The 19,695-nt window shown below is 38.8% G+C and overlaps 1 protein-coding gene across 1 annotated transcript in view; it reads left to right on the plus strand.

Annotated features, from left to right (window-relative positions):
• camk1da (calcium/calmodulin-dependent protein kinase 1Da) overlaps positions 1-17,517 on the plus strand; it is a 46,446-nt gene extending 28,929 nt beyond the window's left edge. Inside the window, exons 4-11 of the mRNA XM_079622448.1 lie at positions 3,887-4,025; positions 4,105-4,231; positions 7,165-7,240; positions 9,485-9,597; positions 10,004-10,082; positions 11,201-11,288; positions 11,432-11,690; positions 12,751-17,517. Coding sequence (XP_079478574.1) covers positions 3,887-4,025; positions 4,105-4,231; positions 7,165-7,240; positions 9,485-9,597; positions 10,004-10,082; positions 11,201-11,288; positions 11,432-11,690; positions 12,751-12,881 — 1,012 coding nt within the window. The 3' untranslated portion in view covers positions 12,882-17,517. The remainder of the gene's footprint in view (positions 1-3,886; positions 4,026-4,104; positions 4,232-7,164; positions 7,241-9,484; positions 9,598-10,003; positions 10,083-11,200; positions 11,289-11,431; positions 11,691-12,750) is intronic.
• Positions 17,518-19,695: the final 2,178 nt, after the last annotated feature.

Consider the following 19,695-nt stretch of genomic DNA (forward strand, 5'->3'; position numbering starts at 1 on the left):
TGTTAGAAATCAGGAATGGCGAGAGAACATTGTGTTTGGTATGTTTTCATCTTCAAACCAAACTTGGGTCTTTAGCCGATAAAGTTTAAATCCTGTCTGGCTAGCGTGCTTCCCATTATCTTTACACATTAGGTCAGTATATGGAGAGTATTTTGTGGCTGTTTGAACACATTCGACCACATGATCGTTTACACTACGAAAGCAATCCGGTCGAATGCGTTTTCATCTGCCTCTGGAATTGGTCGAAAGTGGACAAGCTCAAAACGTTTTAAACCCTGTTACTCCTGTATTAAGCGTCGCCCACTTGTGGTTTGATCAACCAAAGCGCATTTTAATAACAGGTGTAAACAGAGCCTCAGTTTTGAGGATTGACAGCCCCATTTACTTTTAGGTGTGAGTCTCGAAATCTCTTGTTCAACTTATAGTAGCTCCTCTGTATGAACGTGCATCGGTAGTCAAGCCTGTATTCTCTTACCAGTGACCAAAGTAATATAAAAGATGGCAACATCCATAAAACTGTAAAGTCATATCACTTTTGATACGACAAGAGTCCAATTGACCCTTCGCAGGGAGTGATCTGACCAATCATACTTCGCCATCCGCCATTTTGTCCGACAAAGCAGTCAGGAGAGTTAGAAGATTTGAACTTGAAAAGCGGAGTGTACTGACGCCTTTCCGCGGTTAAAACAACATTCCTTCTGATGTTCATTCATGTTTATTTGATGCTATAAATGAACTAGAAGGAAGAGATGATCGGTTCACGAGCAGCTTTAACTGAGGCTCTACAGCGATCTGTCAGACACATTAAAGAGCCACAAAACGGTATTTATTGTTTACATTTATTTTAAAAAATGATCAAATTTGAAAGGTGAGACTTTGTTAAATATGTTTAATATCAAAAGTAACCGAAAACTAACCTGGTCTGTCAGCGCGTTGTCAGTGTCCTCTCTGCTCCGTGATGTATTTTTCACTGCGTGAGAACATAGTGTGGCGTGAGAGCGGCGTAGCTTGTCGGACATAGCGACAGTAACTAAGGGGGGCGGGTCTTTGCGAACGATCAATTGAGCTGCCAAATCTTCATTAACCGAGAGTGGAGCATTTGATGTGTGTGTAGAACACAAAACTGACGGCAGCAGGTCTGGTAGAGAACAGTGACTGGATCTAAAACCTTCAGATGACACACAGCTCATATCTCCATCTGTTATGCTAAACCCGCAACACACGGCAGACACGCGTTTGTGCAGCGCAGAGCGGCTCTCACACTGTATGAGTGACAGACAACTAGTTGTCCGGTCTGGTTCTGTTCACACAAAGAAGGTTTTTCAAGAATGCAGTTGTGAGTCCTGAAAACGTACAGTTGTGAGTTCGGTTATACACTGCAGGTATCGCTCCTGTAAATAACTAAACTGTGTGTGAACGTTACGTGACTAAGGACTCAAATACAGAACGTAAACCGTATTCTGTTACTGTGTGAATGTTGGCTATGTTTTTATCGGTGAAATGGCTTCCACAACCAATTTTGCAATTACAATGTGACACACTCTACCATTCAAGTTTGGGGTCATTAAGAAAGAAATCATGGCTTCTTTAAAAAAAAGACAAAAGAAAAATAGGGAGTCCAAATTATTGTTTGTGGTAAACAACATTAAACCACATGTGCTGTCAATTGAGCTTAACTTTTATTGAACCCGAAATAATCTTTAACAGAGATGTAATTTATGATGTTGCTTCCCTATGGATTATGTACCGTATCTGAAAACTGTTTGAATGATTGCGTCTATATTTAGATGCACATGTGTAGATAAGAAACGAGAGTGCATGATCTACTTTATCGGTCAGGAATTGACTTGATCATGTGAAGTGGTCTCTATGACAGGTGGTTAGAGGCGAGAGGTTGCTGACATCAGTCGAAGAGGAAGAGTTTAGGGATATAGAGGACGTTTATTACATTTTAATGAGAGATTACGAAGCATAAACAGGGTCAATACTGATTTCGTTTCAACTTTGAATGCTGATGCTGTGGAGAGGAGAGGGAAGTTAGGAGGATTAGAGGAAACAAACATTTATTTTCCGTCCTCATTTCACCCCCTGGAAACCGCATTCGGATTTGAATTCCACAGTTTTAATTTGATAGTTGGCCGGGAGCCTGCCCCTCTTTTCCCTGTTAATAGGTTGCGCCAAGTGTGTGTGTGTGTTAGAGAGAAACATGAAGAGCGTTTTGGCATATGGTGTTGAGATGAATATTTAAACGGTACCAATCTGCTTTTTGTATGATCTCACAGATGCAGTTTAGAAACTCTCTCCATAATTCACTCTGCATGCAAGTGTGATTAAAGATCAGATATGGACTGTTTTCTGCATGCATGTTGGACCCTCAGGCTCTAATACACCGTATGGCACAATTTTACGACGGTGGAAAGAGAGAAATGAGGACTAGATGATGGCAGAGGGAAAGGGACAGACTAAAGGCATCCGCACACTGCGTCAGAGAGTATTGTAAATCCATTGATTACAATGATTACAAGAACGGAGAGCAGGAGTGTTCAGTTAGTCCAAAAGGTCTCTACAGTTTCTTTCCCTGCAAAGATCCATATAATCATAACTTGCTCAAGGAGTCTTTAAGGCAGGAGTGTGAACCAACTAAAGAGATGTGCTTCCCCTTTTAAAACACATTTAAATAAGATTCCCTTAAATAGTTTGAAGTTACCTGTGTCACCGCACAACCTACACATCCTAGCATAAACACTCCTGATAAATTATTTGTTATTAAAGCGTCTACATTCACAAACCAATGTTAATTATAAGCAAGAATACTGTACGAGATTTGGCATGGCAGAAAGCGTGCAAAGTGCGTTCCCTTTATAATCACTAAAAAGCTGAAATTATACCAGTTCATACTATAGAGATTTAACTTAACTACAGTGGCTTATGGGGGTAAGTTAAATGCTGGCTCAATTTACCCCACAGCATTTGGCTCACTTTGCCCCATATCTGCCATTTGGACAAAACTAGCTAGCTTACCAATTCAAGCTCATATTTAGCTAAATGATTTGCATGGGTTTTATACATTGCTAAATCACCAATATGGATCATACATATTTTTAGACCTGGACAAATGTGCTCTGATGTAACAGCCATTACATCTGTTGTGCTAAAGTTTTACTTAGACGAGCCAAAAACAGTTTTTAAAGTAAATGGGTGCCTTCCACTCCTTCCATGTTTTTCTCCTTTTCACAGTCTGGCAGAAATGATGGTCACATGACAATACAAGTGTATGGTTGCCAAGATAAAGGGGGTGTGTCAACTTACCCGCTGGCTCATCTTACCCCACTCCCCCCCTATATATACCTTTTTATATACCTTTAGTTATATAAACTAAAGGGAGTTGACCTCCTGCTAAGCGCCCTAAGGGTGGAAAGAAAGAGGTGGAAAAAGTCCAATCATTGTAATGCATCTCCTTCCAGAAGGGGGCGCTATAGTCTTAATAGTTTGAAAACAACCCCTCCTCAAACTACACCATGTCCAGCCTAAAACTTTCAAAAACCATCAGTGTGCTCTGGAAAGCCGGATCTGCACTAGTACACGTCTACATTAATGTCTCCTGCTTTGAGGTTCAATTTGAATTTACATAAGAATGACTGGCTAATGCAGGCGTATAAGATCAAGAGGGCAAACGTCATTTAGTGCCGAGGCTTCTTTGTGTGACGTCTTGGTCTTTGAACTCACAGGAATGAGATAAATTCATTTTCCTCTGAACTCAGATCAGTTCTTTAGCACCCCCTACAGTCCTGCAGTTGTACTGTACTCTACTAATATATATATATATATATGTTATTTTTGTTTCTAGTGGTCTCTGGTCTCTCTCTCATATACTCTCTCTTTCCAGTGTGTCTGGAGGCGAGTTGTTCGACCGGATCGTGGAGAAAGGTTTCTACACTGAGAAAGACGCCAGTACGCTGATCCGACAAGTACTAGATGCTGTAAACTACCTCCATAGTATGGCCATCGTACACAGAGATCTCAAGGTGAAAGAATCACACCTACATTCACAGATATTGCTCTGGTTTGAAGTGTTTGATTTGAATGTGTGCGTTTCGTCTTCAGCCTGAGAATCTGCTCTATTTCAACCCTCAAGACGGCTCAAAGATCATGATCAGTGATTTCGGCCTGTCTAAGATGGAGGGGACGGGTGATGTCATGTCCACAGCATGTGGCACGCCAGGATACGTGGGTAAGAGTTTAATTATGGAGATGTTTATGATTTTGCTTCGCTATGGGTCATGTATTTGAAAAAGCATGAATGATTTTGTCGGTTGTAGATGTGCATGTGCATACAAATGTGTGTATATAGATTTTAGCTATTGGAAAGGGACTGCTTGTGTTGGTTCATTTGTGTGCAGCCTGTATCTGCACTTGAAGCTTACTCTTATCTCAGACTGACAGAAGTGCCCCAGAGTCGCCTGCTTTTCCCCTGCGATTACAGCGACCGCAGCACTTTGAGCCAACATGTCTGCTATGAAATAAACACACACAGGCTGGGTACAAGCATCTTTGAACATTAGAAAATACTGAATTAGAAAATAAACGAATGCTGCTATTAAAAATAGCGTTTGTTAATTGAAATAGGAGCTAAAAATAAAAATAAATAATAGATGAAAAAACTTAGACATCAGAAATGTTGCCTATAACTAGACCAGAGTAAAGTCACCAGAGTTAACCTGCAGGGGTTTCATGGTGTTGGGTTTCCTACATGCCTCTTCATGCATGCATGTTTAATACAGTCTTTACGTGCAAGTTTCCATGGTAACCGTGTTTAAACGGCGCTGTGGTGGCTATAAAACACCGCTTCAACCAGTTGCATCCTGGGCTGGGGTCAGACGCTGCTGTGTGTGAGGTTTCTCTTCAATGGAAACACGACTCCTGCCTGAATGAGAGCAGCTCGCAGGCATGCATTCTGTGTGTCTCTGGCATGCCCTCTTTTTGTCTTTAAATGGTAACAGTCTCACACCAAGCTCTCCAAATCAAATTTAAATTTAAGGATCAACCGCCGTCATCATTTTCTATCCTTTAGCTCCACATCTTTCTCTGTATTTTTGTTTGGTCTCTCTCTCTCTGTCTCTCTCTCACACACACACACACACCTCTTTAGTAGACACTTCAAATGTGATGATAGGATTATATTGATCATAGCCTCAAAATAGCCCGTCTTGGAAAACATCCATTCCTGCAGTCCTAAGAGAGGAATGATAGGTTTCTTTTTCATGGGGAGATGAATTCAAACAGGATTTGTTTCCAGATACTCAACTAAACTGCAAAAGAAGCCCGTATGACCTTATGCAGTATGGATGTGTTTGTGTTGTGTAGAGTTTAGCCACGGTATTTTATAATTGTAGTACCTGAGCTGTTCAAAATAGTCAACTTTTACTATTACAAACCACTTTTTCCAACAAGTAGTGGTTCAATTACTATTGTTCCTGAAAGTTTTGCATAGCCTTGTAACCGAGTGAGCATCACTGACAAGTGAATGGGTCAGATTTGTTTGAATAAATCATTTGTTTAGACGACTTATTTCAATTAACCATTTCCAAAAAACAAAAACAAAAGAAACATTTGTTGATTCATTAGTTACTGATTTAAAGTTCCTGTATCTCATTTTAGTTGTGCTTTTTTGCAGCAAAATAATACTTATTTAAATATTTATATTTATCACTGTTGTTGTTTCTTAAGTGTTTTAAAATATTATTTTATCATTGTGTGTTTGAGATTTTTGTAGTGATCCTATTAGATAGCTATAATATAGCCTAGCTCAGTGTTTATACTCTAAAGTTGCTAAAAATCAATTCAACTTATTTTTGGCAAGAATATTAAGTCTGCTTCATGTAAGAACTGCATTTTTAAAAAGTATATAAAAAGGCCAGACAGTGGATATTTTGAATCAGAGTTTTGATTCAGTGAAACATGTTGAACTGATTCACTGATTTGAATCAAACCTGACAACAAAATCAAACCATTGAATCAAATATTTTCTAACAGAAGTCGCTCCTGAAGTTTATATCGTAACACGAGTCGAGTTACTGACCAAATAAAAAGTAAAGTAAAATCCACAGTGTTGCTCAACTGTATAATATCAGCAAAATAACTGTAAATACATTGTGATGATTTAATTCATGACACAACCCTGAGATCCTAACACAAATCTTATTTTTTTTTAATTATATAATCAATTATCTAAAGGATAAATAGATTAAATGTAGCTCCTTTTCCAAAGAGTAGCTTCACTTTAGTTGAAGTATTGCATCGCTTGTAGCCCGGCAAGGTAAACGCTGCTACCTGTGTGTTTGGAGATGTTGTTTAAAGGTCATAGAGTTTCTATCATTTCTAATGGAAATGTGCCTTTTTCATTTCAAGAGCTTTTCAGAAAGCGTCTTTCATAAGTAACAGACTAGTCCAGCCCTAAACCATAGAACCAAAGCTTTTGTGTCGAGAGTGAAAGCCTGTTGCCTGAAGGGAGGAAGAAAATGTCTAGAGGCAGAATAATAGATTAAATTTAGAAGGACTCAGGAGCCTCAACCTCCCGTGGAGAGTAACAGGATTATGACAATGCGAGTGTGTGTTGCTCAGTCTCAGAAAGTAGTTTGTCCTGATAGTAAATTGAGTGCCCTTCATGACTTCTATGATTGTCTGCTGTCTGCTGCACATACGGTCTACTATACCTTTATGTTCTCTTATAAAGAGCTTTAAACATCTTTATTTTCATTTTAAATAGAAAAACAAAAACATGTTAAAGGGGACCTTTACAGTTTGGCATTCTCCAGTATCCGAAGCACAAGCTGTAAAGGCTCCGCCCTCTTCTGGAAAGGGGGCGGGAGCAGCAGCTCATTTGCATTTAAAAAGACACACAAAAATGGCACGCTTTTGCTCACACCCAAATAGGGGCAAATTTGACAAGCTATAATATATGATCTGTGGGGTATTTTGAGCTGAAACTTCACAGACACGTTCGGGGGACACCAGAGACTCATATTACATCTTATAATAGAAGTTGCTAAACACCTGACCTTGAATTCTCAGGAGAGATTTGATATAGTTGCAAGACTGACTAATAAGACAGGAATGGTGTGATTTGTTTGTCTCAATCAGATCTGTTTCTTTCTCTCTTCTCAGCACCAGAAGTTCTCGCTCAGAAGCCGTACAGTAAAGCCGTGGACTGCTGGTCTATCGGAGTCATTGCCTACATCCTGTGAGTACCCACAATGCTACACTCGTCCGTTCATTTAGAAGCTGAGGAATCATTCAGCTAAGGTTTGAATGAGACTTTCATACAAAAACAAGATCGGAAGAAATTGTTTTGTCAGTTGAGTAAGTGACCCATCTCTCCTGATGATCAGCTACAGATGTTGTGCCCCACTTTACTCGGACTCCTTATATGGTGCAGTTTGAGGGAGTCTGAGTCATTACAACAGGAAAAAGAGAGTTTGTGTCTCACAAATATTTGAGATGTTGTTTGATGGAAGATTTTCATTTTCTCAGCAGATGTTTTATGGAAATTCTATCTTACCAATAAATACTGTTAACAATAAATAAATAATGCCATGGCACTGATATATTATGAAGGATTAACATAATCACATACAATGGTATTTGCATATAGGGCAGGGTGGCAAAAAAACATTTTTATTTTTATTTTTATGATGATTATGGTTGATGTTTGGGATTTATATATGTGAGAGGGACCACATTTTTATGTAACGATAATTGCTGAAGCTTTTATCACGGTATATTGTATTATCCAGGTGTTTAATTAAGTTACCAAAAAGTGTTGTCCTCCTAACAGGTTTAATAACTTTTTTTCTGATGATTAATATACCATAGTGAATACAGACTATGTATTCTGTATCTCCCGATTCCACTGCATTATCTTAATTTCACCCTTTTTCTCTCTCAGTTTGTTTTCCTGCGGGAACGTTCATAAGGATACTGAGAATGTGTCATAAAAGCTGTACATTTCACACGAGCTGTGGCCATCTGCTCTTCTGAGTGTGTGTATTATCATTTCACTGGTTCTGAGTGGAGACAAACTAACAAAAAACAAGCGTCGCATCACCTTTTCGTATCTTAGTCTGCTACAGATCTCCATGTACATCTGAGTCAATTCTCTTTTGTTTTGGTCTTTCGATCCCGGCTGCTTTAGGGCGACTCCTGCGCCAACACAAACACGCACGCTGTCTGTCAACAAACTGATGAAGCTGTCGTTCAGACTGCACTTCCCATCACTCCCACTCACAGCTGTCCTGATCCAAAGCGTTCACATGGGTAACACTTTATTTCGATGGTCCACTTTAGACATTCTACTAACTATAAGACACTTTGCAATTTAAAAACGTTTTGTGAGCGAAAGCTACGTTTCTCGGGGGAATGCAAAAAGTTTTAAAAGCGAACGCTAAGTTTCTCAGGGGAACGCAAAGGTTTTGCGAGCGGACGCTAAGTTTTGCGAGAGAAGGCAAAAGCACTGACTTATTATTTTTCCTACCAATAAATGTCAACTTATATCAATTATACAATGAAAATGACAAATATACTAAAATGGAAGCTGAAATTATACAAATTAAATCAATTAATTGATACTATAAAACAATATACCGGTAAATACTAAATAAAGGCCTATGCCCAGCTCTTCCTCAGTCAGAGTCAGATCTCATGGATGGTTGGCCTCCTCTCAGGTGTGATTATTGCAGTGACAACCGGCCGAAACCGTAGCTAATTCTCTTAGCGTCTGATTAGCTAAGAGAGAAAAACACAAAGCTAATGGGGTCGAAATCAGGCAGAAAATTACCTTCCTTTTCTCCCCACTGCCTCTGTTACCCACGAGGAAAGGTATTTTAATGGCTTTGATGATGGGAGGAGAGAGAAAAAAAAAACATTCCAAGAGATTTGATTTACGTTGCTCGGGTTTAATCAGCTGTCTTTCTTTTCTGATTTCCAGAAGCCCATGGGGTTTATTTACGCTTATTTATTGAGCGCTATGTTCACTGTTAAATCAAGGTGTGTCCGCTGATGCGTATTCAGAGATAATATAAAGGTATTGTTCACCCAAAAGTTTACTCAGGGCTAGGGCTATTCATCGGCAATATGACAAAGTAAGAACTCGAAAAGTAGTCCTTGTGACTTTTGCACTGTTTCGAAGTCATATGATAGCTTTGTCAATTTTATGAAGCTGTGTTTATGAAATGTAAGTAGTATGGTTGTGGGTTTGATTCCTAAGACATATATACTGATCAAATGAGTAGTTCTCAACCAGGGGGCCTCAACAAACTTCCAAGGGGTCCTCAAAATGACAAAGCAAAAATATAGCTTGAAATATTGTTGTGGACAATGGGGGAAGAGGGACTTGAAGTCAAAAAGGTTGAGATCCACTTGATTAAATGTGTATGTTGAATATGCTGCAAGTGGAAATGATGTAATAAACTCATTTGTTTTCTCACAGACTGTGTGGTTACCCTCCGTTTTATGACGAGAACGACTCCAAACTCTTTGAGCAGATCCTGAAAGCGGACTATGAGTTTGATGCACCGTACTGGGATGATATTTCTGATTCAGGTATATTCACTCTGACACGTGTAGAAGAGAACTACATCATGCTTATGGTCTGGTTTATAGGTGTTTAATCTATAACACACTCAGTAACCCCACATGCTGCCAGTAAGAGTGGAAAAATGTTTCACAGGAAACTGGAATTCGGTTATCGCTACAGGCTCTAGCTATATGACACTCTTCCAAGCTATGAATCAGGGAACAATGAATGAATCCAAATGGTGTTGTCAGTGCTTCCACTGATAAACTCACAGTCTCAGTTTGATCTCACCAACATGTGAACACCAACGAATGTGGCATACTGTAGATTCACTACATGAGACAATTTCTGATGCCTTGAAATGTCAATATAGTTTAATCGTTCTGTGCATGTATGTTTTGTGTGTTTGTAATGTTTATGTTTAATGTACAGCAAAAGACTTCATCAGTTGTTTGATGGAAAAGGACCCCTCAAAGCGATACACATGTGATCAGGCCCTTCGACATCCCTGGTGAGTCTATGTCCTGATCTATAAATAATCTATAATAATAATAATATCTTACCATTAAAACTCCTTTTTATAATGAAGCAATACTATTAAATAAAATAATAATAATGTAATAATCATTTAGAGTGAATATTTTTTTAATAAATAATTTCAGTTAATAATTTAAGTAAATTATTCAAATAAAGCAATACAATTTTAATAAATTAATTAGTAAATAATAGTAATAATATCTTACCATTAAAACACCTTTTTATAATGAAGCAATACTATTAAATAAAATAATAATAATATAATACTTATTTAGAGTGAATAATTTTCCAATAAATAATTTCAGTTAGTAATTTAATTAAATTATTTAAATAAAGCAATAATAATGATTCATTTGTTAATAATAGTAATAATATATTACCATTAAAACTCCTTTTTATAATAAAGCAATAATTTTAAAATACATTTTTATTATATTTGATAATAATATTCAGTTCATAATAGTACATTAGCCTAACTGTAGGTGAAATATAGTCACATGATGCGAAAAAGGAAGCATTTAATAAAGATAATTTTGTACCAGTAACAAGTAGAACTCAGATCATTGTTCTTTGTGATTTGTTTTGTTGGACTGTCATTCGGCTCCTCTAAGACGCTTGAACTGTACCAGACCAATTACACTGTGACCTCATAAACAGCATTTAGAGACGGAGTTTTATTTCACTTTATTAGTGCAGCGTTTCATTCGTACTAGGCGGAGACGCAATCTGCGTCAGCCGGGGATTGCATGTGTGTTCTGAGTATCTGTCTCTCTATTATCATGCGCTAGGATCTCTCTCAAGGGCAGGAGGAAAGCTACTGAATAAACGCTAGCCAATTAAGACACTGCGCCTAATCTCACATTATGTATTCCGAAGCGCTAATCGGCAATTAGCACATCCTCTACAGGCACCGCTAACAAGCCTTTACCGAATACAGGATTTTGAAAATGGAAGGATTGAAAACCATAGGGAATTTACACACTTTCTGGTAAATCAAAGTGCTTCTCGAGAGGAGAGATGAGAGGAGACCAGAGGACATCATTGTTGGTGAAGAAAATTGCAACGTTTTGACTTTGTCTATTTGCTTTCCAGGATCGCAGGAGACACCGCGCTCTGCAAGAACATCCATGAGTCCGTCAGTCGACAAATGCGCAAAAACTTTGCAAAAAGCAAATGGAGAGTGAGTACAAGTGACTTTGTAAATAAGACCAGAAACACTCTGTATGCAAGTATAGTCTGAACACATATTGATACACAAATTTCCGCTTGTGTAGCTAGTTACACTTCTCATTGTCCATGACTTCTCGTCTCTCCACATAACAGCAAGCCTTCAACGCCACGGCCGTGGTTCGCCACATGAGGAGACTGCAGTTGGGCAGTAGTATGGGGAGCAGCATGGACCAATCGAGCTCCGCCAACCAGAACCGCACACTGAACGCGAGCCAAACTCCAACTCTACCGCCCAACACTACACCAAACTCCACTCCGGCACTCACCCAAAACCACAAACCTGCGGCCAACCCAAATGCCGTTCTTATTAACGATATGGCCACAGGAAACACCTCTATACCACGCAAAGACTGTAAGTATCATTTACATATACATAGCTAGTGCTGTCAAATCGATTAATCACACCTAACATAGAAGTTTGTTGATATATATACATACATATATGCATGCATGCATACACACACACACACACACACACACACACACACACACACACACACACACACACACACACACACACACACACACACACACACTTTTATGTTAGATGCTGTGGGATTACAAATTTAAGAATCTGTTTAAGATCTTCTGATCTTATGTTCTTACATAACATGCAAAACTAAGGTAGAGAAGATTGAATTTAGTCTAAAATCTATATAAACTACAATGTTCACTGCCTTAAGGCCTTTTTATGCTTCTCCGTCAACTCCACACCGTAGCTACGCCGTCACTCCTACGGCGTCGTGGCCGTTTTATGGTTCTGCGTCGGGTTGTGTTGCATCGCGGTGCATTTCACCGCCAGAACGCTAGGGGGGTGGGGGTGTGACCAATCACAGCCCTTGTGGTCTGCGTCGCCTCGACGCGTAGTTACAATTTTTTGGAGGTGCACGTCGAGCTACGGCGGAGGGGTTCGCGTCGACGCAGAAGGGTCTGCGGGGGTACGCCGTCGATATGACGCAGAAGCATAAAAAGGCCTTTAGTTAGACTTGATGACTGCAGCTACCGACAGCAATTAATTGCATGTAACAAAAGTTTGTAAATATATATGTGTATGTGTGTGTGTGTGTATACAGTATAATGTATTACTGTATGTATATGAATACACACACACATATATATTTACAAACTTTTACGTTAGATGCGATTGCTCGCGATTAATCGAGTTGACAGCACTAGTATTTACCTTTTTGCACTTCAACAATGGTTGTCAAAACTAGGAAGTTTTGAAAAACAAGAAACACATGTTTAAGGCATTTCAGACATACATAAAAATTAAGATATTTAATAGCATCTAGAAAAATATTGAACTAGATATATATTTTAGCTATAATTGCCTAGCCCTAGTTTCTATATTAAATGTGTAAATTCAGTTTCCATGCATGCACTTCTAAGCAGTGAATTTGCATTTGTAGGTACGGCCCCTCCCCACACTTCCTGTTCTCTGGCATCAGCTGCTTCCTCCTCTTCCTCGGGGGCGGAGCCCTGCAGGCCCCTCCCCCCCTCCGTTGCGTCGGTGAGCACAGTGCTAACTGGGACTAAGTGACGCCAGGTTCTGCGGGGAGAGAGCTGGGAGGCCACTGCCCTGTGAGTCCTGCCCCTCAGCCCGCTCCCCGCCCTGCCGCCCTGTAAGGCAGAGGACTGACCCATCGCCATAGCATCACTGCGCGCGCCTAATGCACTCCTGCCATTTAACCTCCAGGCCACTAGAGGGTGCAATGCATGCAGTGGCAGGAGACAGAGATTTCCAGCAGATGGCTTCCATTTTGAGAAGTGAATTCGTGCGGCTGGACAGAACTGTGATGTCTTTGCTATGAATGTGCTACGAACCTCGCCAGCCATGTTACCTTTGGGGGAAAAAACGAACGAACGAACGAGTCAAAAAGAGCGCAGAGGTTCAGGTGCGAAAGTGTGTGCATGATCGCGTCCGCCCTTATAAGAGGACGGCGCCAATGTCAAACGATTCTTCTTACTATATCGTAACATGTCTAGCTCTTCCCTCTTTTCCCTTTTTACTTTCTCTATCTACTCACGATTTCTTGTATTCCTTCTTAGCTACCATTCTGATCTTTCGTGGGTTTTTCACTGATGTGTCATGCTGACCTGCAGAAGTGCTTTTAATATCACGTTAAGACTGTTTTGCGACATTTTCTGAGTCAAGACTTCTGTTTGCACATTAGAGAGAACATTTACTGGCGCTTTACAGTGTTTTTACAAACGCAAAGCTGGGAGATTATCGATTTGAGACCTCACAGTTGGGTTTTAGCTTCACAAAGTTCAAGATATCTGATAAAACATGCAAGATGTTTGATTGTTATCTTACTTAACTGGACTTTTTTTAACGCAGAGAAAAAGCAGCTTGTTCCTGTTACTCTCTGCTTTGAATACACACGGACAGTAAGTTAGGTACTGAATATAGTATAGTATAGTAACTGTTACTCAACACAAACACACACAAATCTCCCGAAAAGCCATGGCAGCGTCTTTCTACGCCCAGTGTACGAGTTCTCAGGGAATTCCGCAGCTGCACTGGGCATCATAGTGATGGGATCTATACTAAACATGGTTTGAGCTCGTCTCATCCAGCCAGAATAATGTCAAAAATGTAGTTTAGGATGATAGACAGCTGTTTAACTCGCGCATACGATTGTATGACAATTTGACCATGCGGTAAAACTGACATATTATGCTACATTTATGCTGTATCAGAATTAGCCTACCACAATTTAAAAAAAATGAAATTCCTAATAGAGTGCAATGGCCGGGTACCGGAAGTAAAAATTATTTTTTTCCATAGGGGAATACATTTTTAATGGTAACTTACTAAAGCCTTTAAAGACCTAATGTGAGCTACAAGGTTGTTAATGCTATATGCTTTTGTTGAAGCCTTCAGGCTTCTTTATTATATTTCTACTTCATTTTTAAATGATCGCAGCTGAATTCCTGGTGAAAAACTTCATTACCCATGATCCTAAAAAAAAATACATTCCCATGAATGACATACCCAGACAAAAATTGAGTGCATATTTTGTAATAAACATAAAATATGTTGTTTCTATATACACAATCAACATCTTTATATCAATCATTTTATATGTATCTGTTGTTTTTACTTTGATTGTCATTTGCAATGCTTCATGGGATTTGTAGTTCTTTCTCTGAGACAGCCTTGTACTTTTTTTTTCTCAATACTCTTTTTTTTTTTTTTTTTTTGCTTATTTTTGTACATTTGTAATGTTGTGATTGACCTTGTAACTGGTTGGTTTGGCTCATGGCTTATAACTATTAAATTAAGACTTTTTAAAAATCCCTATGAAAAATTTTAAAAGAGTGCATGCACTGTTGCACTCTATTACACATTGGAAACAAGTTTTTTTTTTTGGTCCAACAAATGATAGACGGGGAGTGTTTTGGAAACCCATTTGAAACCGGTCACTATTTCTGCAATGTTTTGTAATGGAAGTGGTGTAGAAACGTCACTTTTAAAGGCAGTTTTGATTAGATACTGCGAATATTTCTAGTTAATGTGTCATTTTATCATAGACAGTGTATCATGGTGTGCTTTCTTTGCTCTTCCTGAATTCGCAAGCGGTGGATTAAGGTGGCTATCATCAACAAAGTCAAGCATATATCCATTTGGCGTAATGACAGGTTCATTTTTTAAAATCATTTTTGGATCGGTAATTCTGAGACAGTATTAACGTAGCATTAGAATGGAAGTCAACAAGGACTTTCCAGTGGGATTCAAAACGGCTGAATTTCTAGTATTGGTTTAAGGGCTAAGTTAAGGTTTTTACACTTCCTTATTGATGGGTGACGGGTCTTCTGTCCTCTGATATTATGTCCTGTCGGGTTTTTAAAGTGACTGATGTCTTCTTTGCCCTTTATGGTTTGCTAATATCACAGGAGGGAACCAAGATTTAGGAGTGTGTGACATTTTCCAAAGTGCCATTGAATATCTTCATGCATTTGACATTAGTTTGGTCCTGAATGTTTGTTTCAGTGTGGGCGGCTCCTCACCATGAGGGCTTTGAGCTAATGGGTTTATTTTTCAGTCAGGTCATGCATGCACCATTTTTTCTTCATTTTCACACCCGAGAGGAGCTTGTAATCTCACAACAGAGAAGCTTTCCACAAAATAACTGGGGCAAAGTTACTGTATGGTTTTGTATGTCACAAAAGCTATTTTCTTTGAGGTGAACCATACTGCACATTTCTGTTAAAACATTCGATAAGAATGAGGTTTCGATAAGTAACGGTTGTTTAAAATGATTGTTAAGCTCTTTTAATAGTATCTGTGGCATAATGTCGATTACCACAGGAAATCATTTCAATTTGTCCCTTAGTTTCTAATCGTAAAAGTCTATGGAAAGGCATCACAGACGGATTAAAAGCCAAAATGTGAAGCTCATATTTTTGTTCAAGCATTTCTATTCATTTTTCTGTGCAAATATGTGTTATTTGAGATTTTAGCTGTGGGACGACTGTTCTGGACTTCTAGTTTGGTTTTGCTTACATATTTACTGTGAGTTGTGTCATGTAAACAGTACCTTTTTGGTATCCTTGTGCATTTTGTATGATTTAGGGGTTGAAATTGAATGTAACTTTGTTCAAACAAGGTTAGTAAGCAATTTAGTCCTAAAAATGATATTGCTGTTCTCTAAAAACATTTATTTTTCTGCAATTTCTTTCGCTTGTAGACTTTTATTGTGTAGCTACATTACTGTAAATGTCATTTTTGCTTGTGTCTATAAACTGAGGGACAATTAGAAATGATTTTCTGTGGTAAAAGGGCTTAACATTTGTGGCCTAAGTGTTCATGTACTCTGTGTTTGTGAGCGTCACCTTCTTCTGTGTGTATTTATGGGTGTTAAATGCAGGAAATTTGTCCGATATGCTGGTTTTGAATTTTTTAAACCCTCAATAGGATATGCAGAAAAAGTATAAACCAAACCGTTGGGATGTTTTGAATGAAGATAAATATATACAGTTACTGCCACTACTCCAAGCCAAACATAAATGTATTTACATATAGTATAACAATTAGGTATATGAATTCATTTTTAACATTAAATTCAGTAAATACATGCACACACATGTGCCATGGCTCACACACACACACACACCCTGATCAGTCAGTGAGTGCAATGAGGGACAGAGGAAGTCAAAAACGATCTGTATTCGCGATGTTTCAGTTAAATTAGATTCTAGCATCACTGTCGTCTGTCTGTGTCCAGAGCAAATCACTCTGTGTGTCCGAAAGCTTTGTAAATAGACTGTGATTGTGACGTGTCTATCATGTTGTCCCTGAGAAGATGTTAGTGTGTGTCTCTCATCTCGTTCTCTAAACACTGCCTTTCTCTGCAGTTGTCGGCCACACACTGACTGTAATACACAGATGTATATTCACAAACTCGTGTCTCTTGCTGTATGTTGTTCCGATAAAATCACTATTGTACAAACTTCAGTCTGTGCACTTCACACGAGCAACATGGTAAATATTTAACGATGATCGGTTGTGATGCAATCTTTTCCCAACATTCTTTTTTCTTCTGTTTTTACCAACTCAGGCGTCACTTTTGCCTCTTACGATGAAAAAGCTGTGACTGACAAGTGTCTGTGCTACCCAGTGACTGTGCAGTTTTAAACTTGTCCCTTGAATGTCGACTTATTTGCAAACTAAGAAAGAAAATACATTGCAACTGCATCGAATGATTTTATAAACAATTGCAAGCATGTTAAATGCGCTTTTCGATTCAACCGATTGTTTGCGTATTTTCAAAAGTCCTCACCATGTAACTATATGTATGAAGAAATATGTCTGTATCTATATGAATATATATTTAAAAAATTTAAACTCTGGCAATGCAGGTCTTGTGATCTCTGCATCTCTGATACAACCTGTCTAAAATAAAAGTTGCCCAGTGAAATGTGAATTATATACTCATATGCATGTGACAATGATGATCATATTTTGGGAGTGGCATACGAATACTAACTTTACTGTGACGTGATCTTCTGTTGATATGGGGCTTGTATATCCAATGCCTTTGACAATCATCTGCACATATCAAGAGTTTATATTCCATGCTGTAAAGCAATGGAGAATGAATGATTGTTTTTTTTTCCTTTCTTTTTTTCTTTCTTTCCTTTTTCCTTAAATAAATCCTGAATGATCATGATATGTCTTTTATGGCTCAATAAGATTCAAGGATCTCTGTGACCCGCATGTCTACATTCAGCTTTTGAACACTGTGTTTTCTGTCATTAGTTTGGTTTGGATCGCTTTTATTAGCGGTCAGTCAGGCTGGACGTGGCCGGTCTCCCACCAGCACATCTTCAGGCGCTGCCTCCTGCTACTGACTCAAAACAGACTGGCAAGAGACCATGTGAATATCATCCAGCCATGCATGACCGCTTACGGCCCCAGGCATCTGTGCATGTGTCTGGCCAACATGTTAGACATTAGCTGTGTCGAAGGAGGCCACATTGAAAATGAAGCTTGCCAAGCGACTCAATATTCACAGATAGATAGATAGATAGATAGATAGATAGATAGATAGATAGATAGATAGACAGATAGATAGATAGATAGATAGATAGATAGATAGATAGATAGATAGATAGATAGATATACCACTACAGTATACTACATTTACTGCAGTATTCAATACAAACAACTGGATAAAACAGATAAAATAAACACAAACTTAAACTTCACCATGTCAGCCTGTATTCAGTTCATCTCTGAACGATTCACTGACTGAGCGAATTTGATTCAAACAGCAATGTGTGAATCATTTTGACTAATGAATAATTTTGGATTTGAAAGAACCGGTTCATAAGAGTCGTTAGTTTCAGAATCGGACATTTTCGTGTTCATGTTCTCTGCAGAATCACTGGCACGCGCTATCGCCACCGCACGGACACGAGTTTTCTGACGATTGTTTACTGTCTGTTGGCAATGGCGACTAGATTTTAAATAATTGTCGCGGTTGATGATCTCATCTATATATATATCTTAGGCTATATATAAGAGATATATATCTAACATTTAGTAAAAAAATAAATAAATCTGAAAATATGTTACAAAAACAACAACTAGTGTGTAGTTACGGTATCTACCAGCAGGGGCTAACATGCTAACCAGTTAAATTCTGACCCCTGACCCCTTTACTATTTAATGGGCAGTTAGTTTTTGCATTTCTATCTATCTCATGTGATGGGCAAGACATTTAGTAAGGGTAATGACATTGAGTACATTTTCCTTAATTTTCTTTTATGCATTTATATATTCCAATCAATCAACGGTCTCTGTTGATGTGGAAACTGATCAACTGTCTTCTCCAAACTGTAGACTACTTCTGCAGACCTGACAGTGCAGAAACTAACTTTCATTTTACAGACCAACATCCCAAACATCTCAAAATAGATGCTGAGATTTCCCTGGAGGAAAGCACACATTGTTTTTCCCCTCACGTCGCTGCAGGGACCAGCAGTGTTTCCCTGTCATTATCCTCTTAGAATAAATGACTTTTAACTGCATCGCCCCGAGAGCCCATGTCTGTGTGCTCAGCAACATGTGAACAAACAAACTTAACGGTGGGAAATTATGAGTCATGCTAATGCTATAGTTTGGAAAGCCACAAAAATGTTCATCTTTTAGTTTGAAACAAGGGCATTCCAGCAGATGCGGGGGGTACACACGGGGTAACTTTCCCAGAATAGTGGCACACATAACAGAAAACAGAGAGATAAGTATTTTAAGTGCACACACACACACACACACACACACACACACACACACACATCTAGTCGTGCAAAACTGTCCAAATCAACTAGCCTGCAGTGCAACTGATCTCAAACAGCTCACATGAAAAATATAACAAAACTAATCAACCGAAAAGGACTGAATATTCTGCAAACTGTGATCAGTCAGATCAAAAACACCTCAACACACAACATTATGAAGTCATCTTCACTCACCAATGAAGTTCACTTGAAATGAAGAGATGTCCAACAGTCTTTCTTTTGAGCAAATTGTCAAGTCATTTTTTCAGATCTGCCAATCTATGAAGGAATTCATTTTCAATTGAAAGCATGACTAGGGCGTTTAAAAGAAATCACCCGGTGGCCATCTTGGCAACACCCCCAACGTTCGTTATTATGTAGTACAGCTGCTACCTGCTATCTATCTGAAATGTCCAACACTATTGGCCAAGCATGTATCAAATCAGAAATAAAATCTGACAGCAGTATAAAATACCCTCTCTTTTTTTTTGCATTTACAATTTGGCTCAAAAACAGTTACTGATATGTTGCACACACATGGCGTTCTCCACTTCCCATGCTGAGAAAAG

This window comes from Phoxinus phoxinus (genome assembly GCF_949152265.1).
Source record: "Phoxinus phoxinus genome assembly, chromosome: 9".
NCBI classification, from domain to species: Eukaryota; Metazoa; Chordata; class Actinopteri; order Cypriniformes; family Leuciscidae; genus Phoxinus; species Phoxinus phoxinus.